We start from the raw sequence: 13,065 nt of genomic DNA on the forward strand, positions 1-13,065 counted from the left end.
TTGAATAAGGACACTGGTGTGCTTTTTGGTTTGTTTTTCCACACTTAAAAAAAATAAGCCGCTATATCCGCACTTGAATGTTTTATTCATTCTGATCAGCAAGGTTCAATGAGAGCTTGACCACTTGTGAAACATTCTTGCTTGCAGTCAACTTATGACATTATTGCAGCAGTATCACAGTGCACCATTGTGGCAGATGAAAATGGCAAAAGGGGGGCGATGTACACGACTAATTTAAAGAATTAAATGATCACCGAACAGTTTTACTCCCCGGAACCTTTGGCCTAGGCACTTGGTGTACTGTTTCTGTGAGGTAAGCATCATTGCCCCCACCAGCCTACAACAACACATGCATAAGCTTTTTTTTTTGGAAGTGGAGACTTCAAATTGGACTTATGTGCAAACTTTTAAAGCAGGTGCAAATATTTTTTTTTTAAAGTGCCCACAAACTTAAGAATTGAGTGATAATATGTATGTAAATCAAGGGTTAGTTATTACAATTTATCCAGGTAGTTGTCCAGAGCGGGGATGCCCTCTTTGAGCCCTTTACGCTTCCTAATTTCAGCAACTACTTGAAAGGGTTTGTTGGCGGGATCTCTGGGGTCACCTTGGAGGATTTGCCAGTGGTCAAACACGCATTGAGGAAAGGCTTGACCCCCGGTGTTACTACGCAGGTCGGCAGTGAATCCTTGAAAGAAATGACATTGACCTATTAGCTACCCGATCCGTATTTTGCACTGAGGACCCCGACAGAATCCAAGATGACTACTGAAATGCACTTATACACCAAAAAAAAAAAAAATCCTTTCAAAAATAGACATGCTCTATTTTTTTTTTCCTAAGCCTGGGGGTGTTGCGTAATCTACTTACCGAAGGATTCGTTGACAGGCAGGTAGGCTTTAACCACAAACATGGGAGTTCCGATCACTTGAGATTCCTCAAACACGTGACCTCGTTTTCTGTTCAGAACACCGTAGATCCCGCCCACCACTGCCTCAGGGCACTGAAGGGAAAATGTCAGCGTTAGACAACAACAGTGGGAGAGAAATTTCTTCCAACAATTGTTGAAATTGACCTGAATCTCCACCAGGTAGACTGGCTCCATTAGGCGAGGTTGAGCAGTGAGCTGGCAGGCGTACAGAACCCTGCGGGCCGTGGGAATGATCTGCCCTCCGCCGCGGTGGATGGCGTCGGCGTGCAGCGTCACGTCGTGGATGTCGAAACGGACCGCGCGCATGTTCTCCTCGCATAGTGCACCCTGGAGAATCAGAAATGAACCGTTTCACTTCACTCGTATTTCCATTGATTGGCTTCACAGACCTCTTTAGTAGCCCACTGGAAACCAGCCACCACGCTGTCCTTAATCTCGTTGAGGTACTGGACCCCCTTGGTCACGTCGATGAGCAAGTTGGGCCCGGTTCCATCCGGACCAAAGCACCAGATCTTCCTGGCTTCAGTCACCTCCCACTCGTACTTGTCGGCCAGGTAGCGCGCGCGAGCTTTCAGCTCCTGTCGGGACGTGACGTCACCCTTCTCGATGTCTTCGGCCAAGCCGTCCGGGAAAGGGCGGGACTTCATAAAGAGACGATTGTGCTTGTTTGGAGACTTGGAGAGACACATCTGGTCTGATTCCTCAGTTACTGTCTCTCTGTAAGACACAACTGGGTCTGATTTCTGCAGAGGGGGGGCGACAAATGACCCTTATTTAAACTTTTGAATTGGATCTCATTTGATTCTAGGTATGACTTCCCTACCTTCAGTGGAATGCAGGCATGGTCCTCCTCCAAGTCCTTGAGGCAGATCTCCAGGTGCAGCTCTCCTGCTCCTGCAATGATGTGCTCCCCAGACTCTTCGATGATGCACTGCACCATGGGGTCAGACTTGGCCAGGCGCTTCAGGCCCTCCACCAGCTTGGGCAAGTCGGCCGGGTTCTTGGCCTCCACGGCAACTCTGACGACGGGACTGACGCTGAACTTCATCACCCTCATGTTGTGGGCCTGCGGAGGAACACTATTTAGTTTGCACATGAGGATGCTCAACTAATGATCAAATTTCATTTTTATTCTTAAATCTGTGCTATATTTGTTTTAATTTTGAAGGTCTAAACAATACTTGTTCAAAAGTGGTGATGGTCCCCGTCTTCACAAGGAACTGGTCGACTCCGACGAGGCCTACAATGTTACCACATGGAACATCTTCAATAGGCTCCACATATCTTCCCATCATTAGGATGGTCCTGAATAAGAGCATAAAGGACACCTTGAGAAAAATCTGACACTTTTTGATGTTTTTTTTTTCTTTCTAAAATTTCCTCACCTTTGGATGGGCTTATTATAGAGATCTTCTTTCTTCCCAGGGGTGAAGTTTGGCCCCATGATGCGCACCTTCTGGCCGGTGGACACACATCCGGAAAACACACGGCCAAATGCATAAAAGCGACCCTTGTCACTGGTCGGGACCATCTTGGAGATGTACATCATCAGGGGAGCTTTGGGATCGCAGTTCTTAATACCTGTAAAAACACAAGACGATGTCACAAGAGAAGGAGAGCACTTCAGCCACGTTCCGTTTCCTACTGACCCATGGCGGCTTCATCATCTCCCGGGCCCTCGTAGAGCAGCTCACAGCGGTATTTCTGAGCGGTGACAGGTGAGGGCAGGTGGATGGTGATCATCTGGAGCAGGGCCTCCCCGGCAGGGAGCCAGCGACGCATCACCGCCTTCAACAGGGGCTTCCCCTCCTTCTCTTTGTCCTCCGAATCCAGCTTGATGTCAAGCTTGTCGATGAGTTTGGCCGTCTCATCCTTCTTGAAATTCATGATAGCGTCAAACACCTAATGGAGACAATTGCAGGTTGAATGGGAATTCTTCAGCGAGGCCCTCGCGAAGCATTTCGACGGCTGCTCTTCACCTTAAAGATCGGGTCCAAAATAAACTGGCAAAAAGAGCGAGGATATTTCTGCCCGTCGGGACCCGTGGCCGTCTTGGTGAACTTGCCGGTGCTCGGATCGACATATCTGCAAGGAGCACGTGAATTATTAAATGTGCAATACTTGTCGAGGGGTTTGTGGAGTCAGCCGCTGTACCTGTCCCCCCACAGTTTCTTCATCATGTCTTCCACTTTCTTACACCTCTCTGTTGGACTCATCTGAGCTTCTCCTTTAGCAGCAAACTTGGCCACATACATCTCAGCAAACTGCTTCAATGTGAAAGCCCAGCCGTGCAGGCCGGATCCAAAGCCCACCGTACCTATAACGGGTTCAATCTGGGGACAAAATACGGGTGTTGTTTTGAAAATCACAATTGCTGGTGCCAAAGGCATTTTGGCGCCCGGCCTACCAGGATGTTGCCCATGGGTCCCCCCTCATCCTCTCCATAGGTGGAAATAATGACGTTAACGTTCTCTATGATCCGCTGGAAGGTCCTAAAGAGCTCATCTGTGTCCAACTGAAGTTCCAGCAAGGCCCGGTCCATTTTGTTCATCATCAGAACTGGCTTGATGCGCTCAGCGATGGCCTGCCGCAGCACAGTTTCCGTCTGCACGCACACTCCTGTGAGCGCAAACGAGAGGTGAGCCTAACTGGAGAATTGTGCGGCGGAGGTGTTTGACGGAGATTACCAGAGACACAGTCCACCACCACCAAGGCTCCATCGGTCACCCTGAGGGCCGCCGTAACCTCAGATGAGAAGTCAACATGACCCGGAGAATCAATGAGATTGATGAGGAAGCCGTTTCCATCTTTGCACTGCTTGATGAAGACCAAGTCCTTGTCGCTGAGTTCATAGTATAAGGAGATGGCCCTGTAGGAAAAAGGAGAACGCCGTTTCATTTTTGGGCCAGGATCCAGTCACATGACTTATTTGCAATAACTTGATGCACATACGTGGATTTGATGGTGATGCAACGCTCCTGCTCGTCTTTGCGTGTGTCTGTGAAACGAGTCTCTCCGGCGCGGGATGAGGCAATGATGCCCGCCTTGGACACCAGCGAGTCCGTCAGCGTGGACTTGCCGTGATCCACGTGGGCGATCACGGACATGTTCCTGATGTTGGACTTTTTGTCCATGATGGCTCGGATCTGGTCCACCGTGAAGTTAACCTGGTAGAAGGGCGACACGTGCTTACGTTTACTTCACATGAAGGTGCGTTTCAATCGCTGATCCTTTCATTCGTGTGAGCTGCTTCTGCAACGCTTCCAAGTTGGGTTATAAAAAGAAAGTCATTTTGAAACTGAATATATCGAGCTGGCACTGCAGACTAAAACAAATGTTGTATCTTAGTAAACTGGCTGCATAGTTTTTTATATTTTTTTTATTTATATTAGATATTTTTCTAATTCATGTTAGCAGAAAAAAAAACATACTAAACCTTAATTCTACCTAATTATAACCATTATATACAAACATCACAACAACTTGTGTCACAAAGCACATTTCTTCCTTTGTGAAATTGGCTAGGTTTTCTGTTGGTACCTCATCAGACAGAGCCAAATGACAACATTATAACAGATTGGTTACAAAAATGGGAGTAATATATTAATGTTATTAAATAAAGACAGCAATGGGCAATTTCAGTATATATATTAGCAAAAAAAAAAAAAAAAAAAGTAGATATGCATTACTTTCCTTTAGGGGACCGCATTAAATGATGTCGCGGACCTGATTCGGCCCTCGGGCCTAGAGTTTGACATTTATTATTCAAAAGTAAATAATGACAATAAACATACGATTGAATGATTAACTCCATTTCAGCGTCAATCAAACTAAGCATTATAATACAAATTTGGGAAGGTTGAATAATGTGCAAGTGGAACTAATGATGCAACAATAAGTAAGATGTCCATATTTGGATAACCCACACGAACTTATTTTGTCGTGATTTAACTCTCATTCAATGGACGAAATTGATTGCGCAATGCATGCTACTTTCTACATTTTGCAACAGTCCAATTCTATTTTAATCACCTTACGTTATGGAGTGAGTGAAGCCTACGTCATTTCGGGATTCAGTTTAATAATATCATATTTATTGGCTATGACGCGGGGCAACGGCGGATAATAATAATAATGCTTTGCTGTGGTCGTCAGTGGAGAAACTAGGCCGAGGCTACAGCCTGGCCCCGTTTATTTTTCGTTTATTTTTTCTTTTATAAGAACTGAATCCATCACACAGGCGCACATACCATCACGAATCGGCACCCAAGTACTCAACACACATATATGTTCATACCCTCACGCACACACACTTGACGGGCTCGATATGCGCGAGTTGCGTTCATAACAACAACGTGAATGGTGTTTTTTTTTTTTTTTTTTTTTTTTGGTCAAGCTTCTGATAAGCCACGATAGATTGTTCAAGATAACGCGAGTCGACACAGACTCACCATTTTGACAATTTGTGCGTCTTCGTCACGTTATTGCTGCGGAAGGACGCGGTGGAAAAGTGCGTGCAGAGACGCCGCAGTTTAGCCAGGCTGCGCTGAGGCGCTCGAACACCAGAGGGCGCTACTGTGCTTCCTCTACACGCAGCTTTGTGTGGATAAAGAGACAAACTCTTGAAGAAAAACATAAACGCAACACTTTGATTATTCTTATCTGGACAGCGACGTTTGCTTCATGCTTTTAAAGTCAAACAATCACAATGAGCCTCCAGCAAAAACTTCATTGACTTTTCTTGGATTAATAGCAGACCTCCACCAGGTGAGGGCAGAGTATGACAAAGAAATGGATTAAGAAAGAAGTGCGTAAGCAGAGAGATGACGCTTCCGATGCTGCAAAGGACAGTCTTGTGATCTCTGTAGACCTCATAACAAAACTGTGAAAAACGATTGAAACGATTTGCCATGATGACACACTCTTAAATGACGTACAGTTATTCTTCGTCAGCCAACGCCTAACAGCCAGTCAATCAAATGAAAAAACTGATTTTGCTCATTTAAATTATTATAGTGGTAATTTATTAGCATTAATATGACTTATAGTGATAATTAGCATTAATATGACTCTTAGTTTCATGCACATTATTGTCCTATTTCACATGTCATTTTCAAGCGACTGCTGTGTGTGGTCTTTGTTGATTCCAAAACTACACATGAATTCATAAGAATAAATAATTATCTGTGTTATTCTTGGTATTGAGAGATGTGCTGGACATGTCCTGGTTATGTGATATCTGCGTGCACTTTGAAACCCTTTACTCTAGATTAGACCAACAATAAAGATAGTACAACCTTGTTATTATCCTTATTACCGTGCTGATAATAAGTATGTGGATGCATCTAAGTGGATATTAAACGCAAGCCAATACATTTATGAGTGCCAGTAGACTGAATGATATAAATCAGAAGTTCATACAGTGGCTTCATGACATTGGAATGAAGGCATCAGTTTTGTTTTTAATGATCTTATTTCAAGTCTTTTTGAAAATCAGTACTCATGTACAGATATACAGTTGTCATATATATTCCGTGTAGACTCATATGAACTGTAAAATTAATGTCATATATCAACGATTTGGTGTCTTTTTAAACCTTGTCTAATTTTAAATGCGGGGAAAAAAATAAAGGAAACAAAGTAGTGAAATGAGAAATGTATTACTTAATCTCAGGTAAATTAAATGTTAGCTAGGGGATGAACAACTAATTATGTTTTGTGGTCGAGATGATAAAATTCGGGCCAAAGTCGATGTAATCTGTGATATTAATGAGATTTTTTATTCAACATTGCATTCAACTAAATCTCAGCTAGGAAACATGGTGCATATAATCCATGTGTATAAATTTCTCGATCCTTCTGTCAGTCACGCTTGAAAGATGATAATACATCTTTGCAAGCGTGCATGTTCCTGAACATCTTATGTAATTCAGGTCTTAATTGGGTGTATCCTTAATAAAATACGGAGACAGATGGTCTTTATTATGGGTGTAAAGATAAGGAAAGCCACATGGTGTGTTACCTCTGACTAAGAGATTATACTATACTATACACACACATACAGTATCACGGAAAACAAAACTAATGGACTAAGTGAAAATTTACCACGTGATTTTTCATCATTTCAGTTTTCCTGATGTTTTGGCGTGGCTAAAATACTGCCTGATGATCATTTTTTTGGCAGCAATCCACTCATAGTTGAGTTAATTCATTATTATCTCTGTTTATTTCTAACAATACAACATGCAGTTAGCAAGCTAGCTAACTACGTTGAGACCCTGAAAATACATCTTTGCTGTATTCCACAATTAACTAAACTTTTTGGTGTTTTTATTGAACTTTCCAAGTCTTGTGTTATTTATTCCGTGTACCGCGTTATGTTGAAGCACAAAGTATTCTGGCTAAATATGTAACTTGAAGGAAGTATGTGCTCAAATGTCTGTGATTTAGTGTTAGCCACAGGTTAAATTATTGTATGTGTCATGCCAAATGAAACTGATTCAAATCTTGGCTCCGGCCTTTTTGTTTTTCTCTAACCGCTCAAAAAGTAAATATAATAAGGGTGAACTGTCAATCAATTCAAAGTGAATATTACGTTTTACTTGATCAATCAATGACTTTTCCAATGCACTCATATCTTTTATTATCAATCTACATGAACGCAACAACGAATGTGAAACCCCAAGGGGAATTTCTGCCCGATTTTTTCTGATTGGTTTACTGAGCTGCCCACAAAACACTGGATTGGATACTGATCAGCTGGGATGGGGAACGAGTGATATGGAACTTCAACTTTGTCCTCTGAATCATACTTAGACGTTATTCTCATGCTCAAGCCGCAGAGGAGTGTATTGATTTGACGGAGTGTTTTGATTCTGCTTTCTTTTACTGATATTTCATCAATTTGTTGGATTATTAACACTGGCCACGATTTGAGGGTGACTCACACTTGAGGAAACCTAAACGATTTTAAGCCGGTTTCAGTGGAAAACAGTAAGTACATAGGTGACAAGTGGCTTTAGCGCTGTATCTCAAAATAGTAATTGAACTTTTATATTTCTTATATTGTGAAAAAGTAAAGTGAAGCTTTTCCACGTAGGATCATTTTGTCAGTAAAAAAAAAAAAAAAAAATTCTTCACCGAGCCTGGTAAAGTCTGACAATTGATGGTTATTTCAGCTATACTTGCATAGAAAGTAACTTGTTTTAATATTTCATGTACTTTATAAACTCCTATAGTCATGCATCTATTATCTATGTAGTAATTAAGTAGTATTCATTTAGTATAAATATAGTTAAATATAGCTTAATTCTCATGTTACCGTTTTTACGCCACACTTTTACGCCGTTATTCAATAAATTGGCTGATATTTTAAAAAAATTACAACATTTGTTTGAAAATGAATAGGATTAGATTTTTGAAATATTGTCAGATTTAAGTGATCATATCTGATAACCACATAATGGCTTTTAACGATCTGAAACCTAACCGTAATTGGTTTATTATATTTGTTTTATTGACACACCGATCCCCAAATGTACATAATTTATGCACTTTATACAATACAGATACTTGTTGAACTATCTTTGACCAAATAATTTGTTCTAAGAGATTCTAAGAAGTAATTGTCGTAATTGTCCTCATTTCAGGTAAAAGCTAGGATGGACCTAATTGACCTGATATTCAGGACCAAAGATGAAGCCAGCAGTTGCCACGGCAACCCTCCTTGGACCATCACCATGTATGACGTAAGTCCTGCAGCGCTACCCTGACCACAGAATTCTAATAAATGCAATGAGAATTATCTCATGCTTTGTCTTCTCTTATGTGGCTGCGCGACAAGTAAATGAACCGCCTTACAGGTGCTTTCTCAGCAGATAATAAGTCCTTTCAATATTGCCAATTAAAGTTTGTGGACTCGCGCTGATTAGACAGAACATGGCAGCTTTCACGAGGAATGAAAGCCAGATATAGAAGCGAGAGGGCTCATCAAGTCCACATAGAAGCAGATTTTACATGAACAGCAGAAAAAAGTCAATAAAAGATTGCAAGCTATGATTTATACATGATGTACATACCACTCTCTGTAGAAGCTGAGCCCGGAGGGAAAAGGTACAGATGACTTTTTGGACTTGGTTCTGGCGGGGAGCGAGTCTTCCTCAGCTCCGACCTCCCCGCCGTGGTCCCCCCGTACGCCGGACAGCGACAAGTGGGAGGACTCTTTGGTGGATAGCCTCCAACTGCCTTCCTGCACTTCATTTCCAGGCTTGGACATGCCTCAACTCCCATGCATGCAGCTTCCAACCTACAAGGAGGAAAATGAAATCAATTCAGATGTTTCCATTGATCTGGGTAGGATTTCATTTGTAAATCACAAGTGATGATGTCATGAAAAACACATTTGAATCTGCTGTTGGATTGTTTGACACAAACCACACTTAGTCTCATGTCACAAGTGGGGTAAACAATTTGACTAACCTTTCGCAACGTTGGCTGTGAAATAATGATAATACATGTAAAAACTTGTGTAGGTTGACAAAAAACTGTTTGCTTACTGCTTTTGTGTTTCCAGGCTGGGAGTCGGACGGCCTCCAGGAAAAGCTGGGAATGGCGTATTACCTCACATCAAATCAAAGTTCCGCAACCTCGTCCAGTCAGACGCTCACAGTCAAAGACCTGCTCTTATCCAATCTGGGACAAAAAGTAAGCAAAGAAACTTTTCCGTCGATTAATTTTTGTCCTGTACTGAATTCACATGTGTTTGGTTTTATGTTCTTAAAAAGTACTATAACTTGAATCCATACAGTAATAACAATTAAATCGGATATAAAAAGTTTGCTACATTTTTTCCCTCTATTCAAATGGACATTGTGCTGCTCCTTCTAGTGTGCTTATCTTGCCCACCTGGGGGCAGTATAATACAAACGAAGAGACACACACAAAGAAGAGTTTGTCACGTGTTTCTTTTTCCACAGACAACCATTCAATATGAACTGAACCCAAGCAACTCATACGCAAACCAGACAAATGAAACAGAAATAGAAAAATGTAATGATTCTTATCAAATAATTTAAAAAGGTGGGAAAAGTATAATATTTTACCCAAGAAATCTCTCGACCTGAAATCCAATTACAATAATGTGCCCCTTAAGGGCATGTGCACATATTCCACACACTGCACAATTAAATTAGGGAAAATTGTTAAATCCAGGTGAGCTGTCCTCTTAACATATTACATTTAATACGTACTCTATTTGACATTTCGATATAGCAGAGAATCCCCCAGCATCCTTTGCAAGAGCTTGTTCTTAATGAAGATGAGAAGAAACTCCTGGCAAAAGAAGGCATTAACTTGCCCAGCAAGCTGCCTCTGTCTAAGGTGAACTAAACACACAGAAACACACACAAACACAGAGTTGCACAGCCTCTGGCGGTAGCTGCAACTTATTTTCAATTGTGTTTCATCTCAAGTGTGAAGAACGCATTTTGAAGAAAATCCGGCGGAAAATACGCAACAAGCGCTCGGCTCAAGAGAGTCGCAAAAAGAAGAGGGAATATGTGGACAGGTTGGAGGCACGGTATGAACGCAACAATGACCACACATTGTCGTATTTTAGCCCACTTTGAATAAATTAGGCAGAATAACAATTTGTGAGCCACAAACTGTTATCTCAGTACAAAAACAAAAACAAATCTAGTTTAATAATTGACCATCTAATTCCTTAATAATAAATAAATGTGAGACTAGAGAGCAATATGGATTTGATGCTCTACCCAAACGCTTGGTAACATACTGTAAAAGTAATCTATCTATAGCAGCCAACCTTTGTCAGCCACTAATCTGCATCCCGTCTCCCACGCGTTGACACGACTGCTCCTCCAACACCTCTGTGAGCATCATCATCATCATCGTTAGATGTTTCATGTCTGTCGCTAACAATCAGCCACTCCACCGACATCATTTTGCAATCCGATAATTGGTCGGCGACAAATCCAGCCTCAAAGAAACAACACAGCTGGATGTTGTTCTTTGTTCTATTGATTTCACTGATGTCTAACTTTGTTACAATGTTGTAATCTTATGTGTTAAAAGGAAAGTTATTTTCTTTTATTTTACAACATTGAAGAGATTTCACTTTGCTACAATGTAAAGGGCACAAAATTTAATGTCGCCATCAAAGTAATGCCATTAATATTTGGGTCGCTGGTAACAAAAGTACGAAGACTCCTCAGCCGTAATTCCAAATCTCCCCACTCAGCAACGTTTGATAAAATAAAATTCACTTTATAATCACTAAAGGAAAAACATGACGACTGGTGAGCTGTTGTTTAGCCGAGTCAGCATTCATTGGGATAATTTAGCCAAGCACAAGCAGAGAATATCGCCGGAGTGCCGTTATCAGTCATGACTCAGCTTAGTCAAAAGAGTGATAATGGTGGATGAGAAACGAGAAGAAGCAGAGTGAAAGAAGAGGCTGGAGTCATTGGTAGACAGAGCTCAAACTCAAGCAGATATTGGCAAGGGAGAGGAGGAAAAAAAAAGGGGGAAGACAATGCAGCATGTTATGATGAGATTTTTTGTTACCCATTGAATCTGCCTTTCCGTTCACTAGGATGTCTGCATGCAGCACTCACAACCTCCAACTGCAAAGAAAGATCCAGAGACTGGAGGAAACAAACAAGTAAGATAAGATTAAATGTTCAAGAGATGAACCCAAGGATGTGACATTTGACCCGAATCAATATGTAACAACATTTAGTGGATATAAAAAGTCTACACACCCCTTTTTAAACGCCAGGGGGTTGTGAATATATGAGACTAACGTAAATCATTTTGAAGGTTTTTCACCCATCAGAGTAAATTATAATCTGTACAAGACAATTGAGAATTTTTTTTTTAGAGTGCCTGTCATTAACCCAAAATAAATTGCAAAAGCATTTTTGGGGTCATGTCTTAGAACCAAATGGAGAAAATATGGCCCGACAGTGACATTATGAAAAATGGGACAGCACTTGGAAACTGATAAAAGACGAGAAAAAAAGTAATCTGGGAGGCTGTCAGGATTAAATGAAACTTCAGAAAGTTCCGTTTAATACCAGTGACATATCGCTTGCCTTTTTTTGCATTGCGTCATCATCCGCTGGGGCTGAAAAAATGAACCCGCCTATTTTGATAATAAAGTAGAAAGAACAAACTTGTGTTTTCAAATTACAAATAAAAATAAATGCGGTCGATCATTTTGTGTGTCTTTGCATATCAGCGTCCTATTGGAGCAGCTGAGACAGCTCCAAGCGATCCACCCTAACAGCTCGAACAAAAACACACAAAGAGGGACCTGCCTCTTGGTGAGTTGCACCACATTCAGTTTACAATTATCTACATGCAATATGAAAATATTAAAGGTAGCAGCTGGCGATGGAAAAGGGCGCGGCTGTTGTCTTGATTTTTTTAATCTTAATCAAATGTGTGAAAAGCATCTGTGGCTGCATGTAGTGTGTAAAAAAAAAAAGTTGTGGATGGTTTTTGTTTTCTAACAGCCCTTCCTCGCCCTCTTGTGCAGGTTTTACTCCTCTCCTTCTCTCTCATTATTTCTTCAAACATGAAGCCGGATTCATACAATCAACTAAGCCAAGGAGAGTACACTGAGACATCAGGTGTGTATTTAGGAAGTCGCCGTGATGGCAGCTCAAGTTTGAATGTAAACAAAATGCAGTGTTGAATCTGATTGGATAATAACAAATTACAATTTAGAATGTAGGTCAAATCTGATAGCAGAAAAGGCCGTGCTGGCCCTGACTTTCTCTCCTCCACACAAAAACATGACGTACCTCCCTTCCATGTCTATGTCCCTAGTGCCATCACGTTCCTTGCAGTCGGTCGAGGAATTGAAAGCGGTCGCTCCTCCACATCATCCCCTCTCATTCTCCGGGAGTTTATCGACCCTCCGTAATGTAGTGGAGCAGCTTTTGAAACATTCGCCCATGGGGGAGCTGCCAGCGTGGCAGCAGCTTGATCACAAACCAAGCAATGACTATTGATGCCTCTGGAGGAGAAACACTGCAAAGGCATACAGGCACAGCATCAAAACGGAGAGCCGTTTGATTGCCTATCAACATTGAAGTGGTTGGCAAAAC

The 13,065-nt window shown here is 41.6% G+C and overlaps 2 protein-coding genes across 2 annotated transcripts; one reads left to right on the forward strand and one right to left on the reverse strand.

The window, feature by feature from the left end:
- Positions 1-66: 66 nt before the first annotated feature.
- Positions 67-5,523, reverse strand: LOC125985136 (elongation factor 2b). Its single transcript, XM_049747728.1, has 14 exons — positions 5,383-5,523; positions 3,884-4,098; positions 3,619-3,800; positions 3,339-3,550; positions 3,086-3,264; positions 2,911-3,016; positions 2,581-2,833; positions 2,317-2,512; positions 2,113-2,236; positions 1,755-1,997; positions 1,321-1,674; positions 1,076-1,258; positions 871-1,003; positions 67-688 (listed from the first exon to the last, which is right to left on the reverse strand). Exons 1-14 carry the CDS (start codon positions 5,383-5,385, stop codon positions 495-497), a joined length of 2,577 nt encoding a protein of 858 aa, XP_049603685.1. The 5' UTR covers positions 5,386-5,523; the 3' UTR covers positions 67-494.
- Positions 5,524-5,570: 47 nt separating this feature from the next.
- Positions 5,571-12,969, forward strand: LOC125985204 (cyclic AMP-responsive element-binding protein 3-like protein 3-A). Its single transcript, XM_049747842.1, has 10 exons — positions 5,571-5,698; positions 8,581-8,679; positions 9,022-9,283; positions 9,504-9,634; positions 10,202-10,309; positions 10,402-10,508; positions 11,544-11,612; positions 12,192-12,276; positions 12,492-12,585; positions 12,785-12,969. Exons 1-10 carry the CDS (start codon positions 5,615-5,617, stop codon positions 12,967-12,969), a joined length of 1,224 nt encoding a protein of 407 aa, XP_049603799.1. The 5' UTR covers positions 5,571-5,614.
- The last annotated feature ends 96 nt before the right edge of the window (positions 12,970-13,065 follow it).

The sequence above is a fragment of the Syngnathus scovelli genome, chromosome 17 (genome assembly GCF_024217435.2).
Source record: "Syngnathus scovelli strain Florida chromosome 17, RoL_Ssco_1.2, whole genome shotgun sequence".
Lineage (NCBI taxonomy): Eukaryota > Metazoa > Chordata > Actinopteri > Syngnathiformes > Syngnathidae > Syngnathus > Syngnathus scovelli.

Bases quoted from the DNA above. Each gene is read 5' to 3' on its own strand.
- LOC125985136 (XM_049747728.1), bottom strand. The intron at 3,801-3,883 runs GTATGTGCATCA...TTTTTCCTACAG, and splicing joins TGCATCACCATCAAATCCAC to GGCCATCTCCTTATACTATG. The intron at 3,265-3,338 runs GTAGGCCGGGCG...TTTTGTCCCCAG, and splicing joins GACCCATGGGCAACATCCTG to ATTGAACCCGTTATAGGTAC.
- LOC125985204 (XM_049747842.1), top strand. From the start codon at position 5,615: ATGCTTTTAAAGTCAAACAATCACAATGAGCCTCCAGCAAAAACTTCA. The intron at 11,613-12,191 runs GTAAGATAAGAT...TTTGCATATCAG, and splicing joins AGACTGGAGGAAACAAACAA to CGTCCTATTGGAGCAGCTGA. The intron at 12,277-12,491 runs GTGAGTTGCACC...CCTCTTGTGCAG, and splicing joins AAAGAGGGACCTGCCTCTTG to GTTTTACTCCTCTCCTTCTC.